Raw genomic sequence first — 2,576 nt, 5'->3', positions numbered from 1 at the left:
AGGCCGGTCAGCGCAGAGTCCTGGATGAAGCCACCAGACAGAGGAGACTGAGCAGACAGCTGGAGGCTCTGGAGAAAGACAACTTCCAGGTGAGTCAGTGGTGAGACAGGTGACGTGAGTCCAGCTCTCTGTACTAACTTTACCTGTTCTTCAGCTTTCGCCCACCTGTCATGGTCTTCATTGAGGGGCGGTGTTGACGTGTTGTTGTTCTGCGTTTCCAGGACGACCCTCTGTCCTCCCTCCCTCCCCCGGGTCCCGCTGCCCGCCTCCCTGCCTTCAGTGAGACAGAGGAACCAGGTGAGACGTGATTGGAGGACGGTGGGGCGTGGTCGTGTGCCTCGTGTCTGACATGATCTTGTGTGTCTCTGTCCAGAGAAGAAGAAGAGGAAGACGAGGGGCGATCACTTCAAACAACGTTTCAGGAAGAACTTCACCACCCTGCTGGAGGAGGAGGTGGGTCACACCCCCCGCTCTCTTCTCTCTCTCTCATTGGCTGATTGGCCGTCGACTGACTCCTCCTCTGCTCTGTGATTGGTAGAACCTGTCGGAGAAGCCCGAGCCTAACTACCTGTCGGCGGCGGCCCCTCCCTCCTCGCTGCCCCCCCGTCACTTCTGCTGCGTCTGCGGTTTCCCCTCTCACTACACCTGCACCACCTGCGGGGGGCGCTACTGCTGCAGCAGGTGTCTGAGCACGCACCGAGAGACCAGGTACGCACACCCTTGTCTTCCTAAAGACCGTGAGGCAGATCCAGTGTCTTTGTTCTGCGTCCTCCTGTCTTCAGTGTTGTTTTGTCCTCTGTGTCTCTGCAGGTGTTTGAAGTGGACGCTGTAACTCCCGCCCCGTCACCACGGCGATGGAGGAGACGGGTCATGTGAGACGATGGAGCTGCGGCTCGAACAAACATATGTTTTACCCGACAACAGCAGCTGCTCTCTGTCAGCCAATCAGGACGAGAGCTGCAGCCGCCAGTGGCCTGACAGAAGGTTTGTTGATGAATCGTTTCCGTCACATTTCAGGTGAAAGACTGAAGCGTTCTCTGGTTCCACATCCTCACATTTCAGGATCTAAGGTTTTTCTGCGTCACGTGACAGAAAAGTGAATTTTTGGACTGACGGTCGAACAAAACAAATCGCTGAAGACGTCACTGATCAACAATCAATAAACAGATGAAGCAACGATGACATCATCAGTAGTTGAAGCTGGAATCGGGACAAAGACGGCGAGAGTTGTTTGAACCAATCAGCTGTCTGCTGGGAGCAGGATCAATACTATTGATTAATGGGATCCTCTGACTTCTCCTGCAGAGCCACCTGCAGGTCACATGGGTCCATGGCTCCTGGTCGTGTCATGTGACCCCTCAGCAGTTACACGTCACCATGAGCCGCTTTAGGACGAGAGTCAGGTTCCTGCAGCTGCTGCTGCTTCTGTAAATAATGAATATGGTGGTTTAATTCTGTCATAAAAAACACTTTGATATTTAAATCTCATCCTGTGTCGCCTGGTTATTCTCATGCTGACTTTTCTATTCTTTGTTTTTTTTAATATCATTGACAAATAGAATTTAATATTTATCATTGTAAGTCCTAGAAATGTGATATTGTCTAGATAGATGCAATAATATAGTATGTCAGAAAATAAATGTCCAGCTGATTGACAGGTTTGGACAGATGTTTTAAAAGCAGCATGAAGCAGGTGAGAGGCTTCAACAATGATCATGAATGTTTAACGTCTAATCGTATGAAATGTGACTGTCATGATTTAATGTGATAATGTGATTTATTGTAGAAGTGTTTGTGACACAACAATAACTTTCTGCTGCTCGTCAATATCAAAATAAATGAAGAGAATTAAAGTGAATAAAAATGACGGTGGTCTTTTCCTCTGTGCTTCAGTTATTAAGGATTTAACCTGAAAGTGGAGCCACAGGTTGGAAACATGGAGCAACACGTTCATGCTGACACAACCTGGACCAACAGGTCTGAGAAGAACCAGGAAACTGACTCTTTGTCTTTCCTCAGAACTGATCTGTGGCGTTCTGGACTGAACCTGAACCTCACAGTCTTCACTTCACACAGTTGGTTTTACTGTGAATGACTTAAAAGGTCAGAGCTGTAGATACAGGTCAGAGGTCAGAGTAGACGTTTCCTGTGAATTGATCAGAAATGTTTTAAAGTTTTATTTGTTTTTACCTTGTTGTTTGTGTCGACTACAGAACGTCCAGACTGATTCTCGCAGCTCTGCTGGTTCTGCTGGTTCTGCTGGTTCTGCTGGTTCTTGTTGCTGTGTTCAGTGTCTGCATGTATAAACGGATTAAGCACACAGAAGGTAAGTGTGTGTGTCAGTGTCTCCTCCTTGGTTCGGATCCTTTCTTCCCTCTACAGACTTAGAGAAGGTCATCGGAGCTTTTCTCTGCTCCAGACTTGATTATTGCCGCGGCCTTTATTCTGCTGTCTGGAGGTGAAAGGTCCAAAGACTGCAGCTGGTAGAAAACATGCTGTTAACACAGTCCTTGCTGCCTTCACTGGCCTGATGTGAAGATGTTCCTGCTGGTTTTTAAAGGTGTGGCTCCTGCCTA

General features: G+C 48.2%; 1 protein-coding gene across 1 annotated transcript in view; it reads left to right on the top strand.

Annotated features, from left to right (window-relative positions):
- LOC111662537 (uncharacterized) overlaps positions 1-2,576 on the top strand; it is a 43,470-nt gene that overhangs the window by 37,280 nt on the left and 3,614 nt on the right. The window contains exons 16-21 of the mRNA XM_087176668.1: positions 3-89; positions 222-297; positions 374-453; positions 539-708; positions 811-828; positions 2,214-2,326. Of these exons, the coding sequence (XP_087032794.1) occupies positions 3-89; positions 222-297; positions 374-453; positions 539-708; positions 811-828; positions 2,214-2,326 (544 nt within the window). The remainder of the gene's footprint in view (positions 1-2; positions 90-221; positions 298-373; positions 454-538; positions 709-810; positions 829-2,213; positions 2,327-2,576) is intronic.

This window comes from Seriola lalandi, unplaced genomic scaffold, assembly GCF_002814215.2.
Source record: "Seriola lalandi dorsalis isolate HSWRI2012SDOR001 ecotype SW California unplaced genomic scaffold, Sedor1 jcf7180002054564, whole genome shotgun sequence".
NCBI classification, from domain to species: Eukaryota; Metazoa; Chordata; class Actinopteri; order Carangiformes; family Carangidae; genus Seriola; species Seriola lalandi.
The sequence above is the reverse complement of the archived record's forward strand: the minus strand, read 5'-3'. Positions and strand labels throughout refer to the sequence as shown.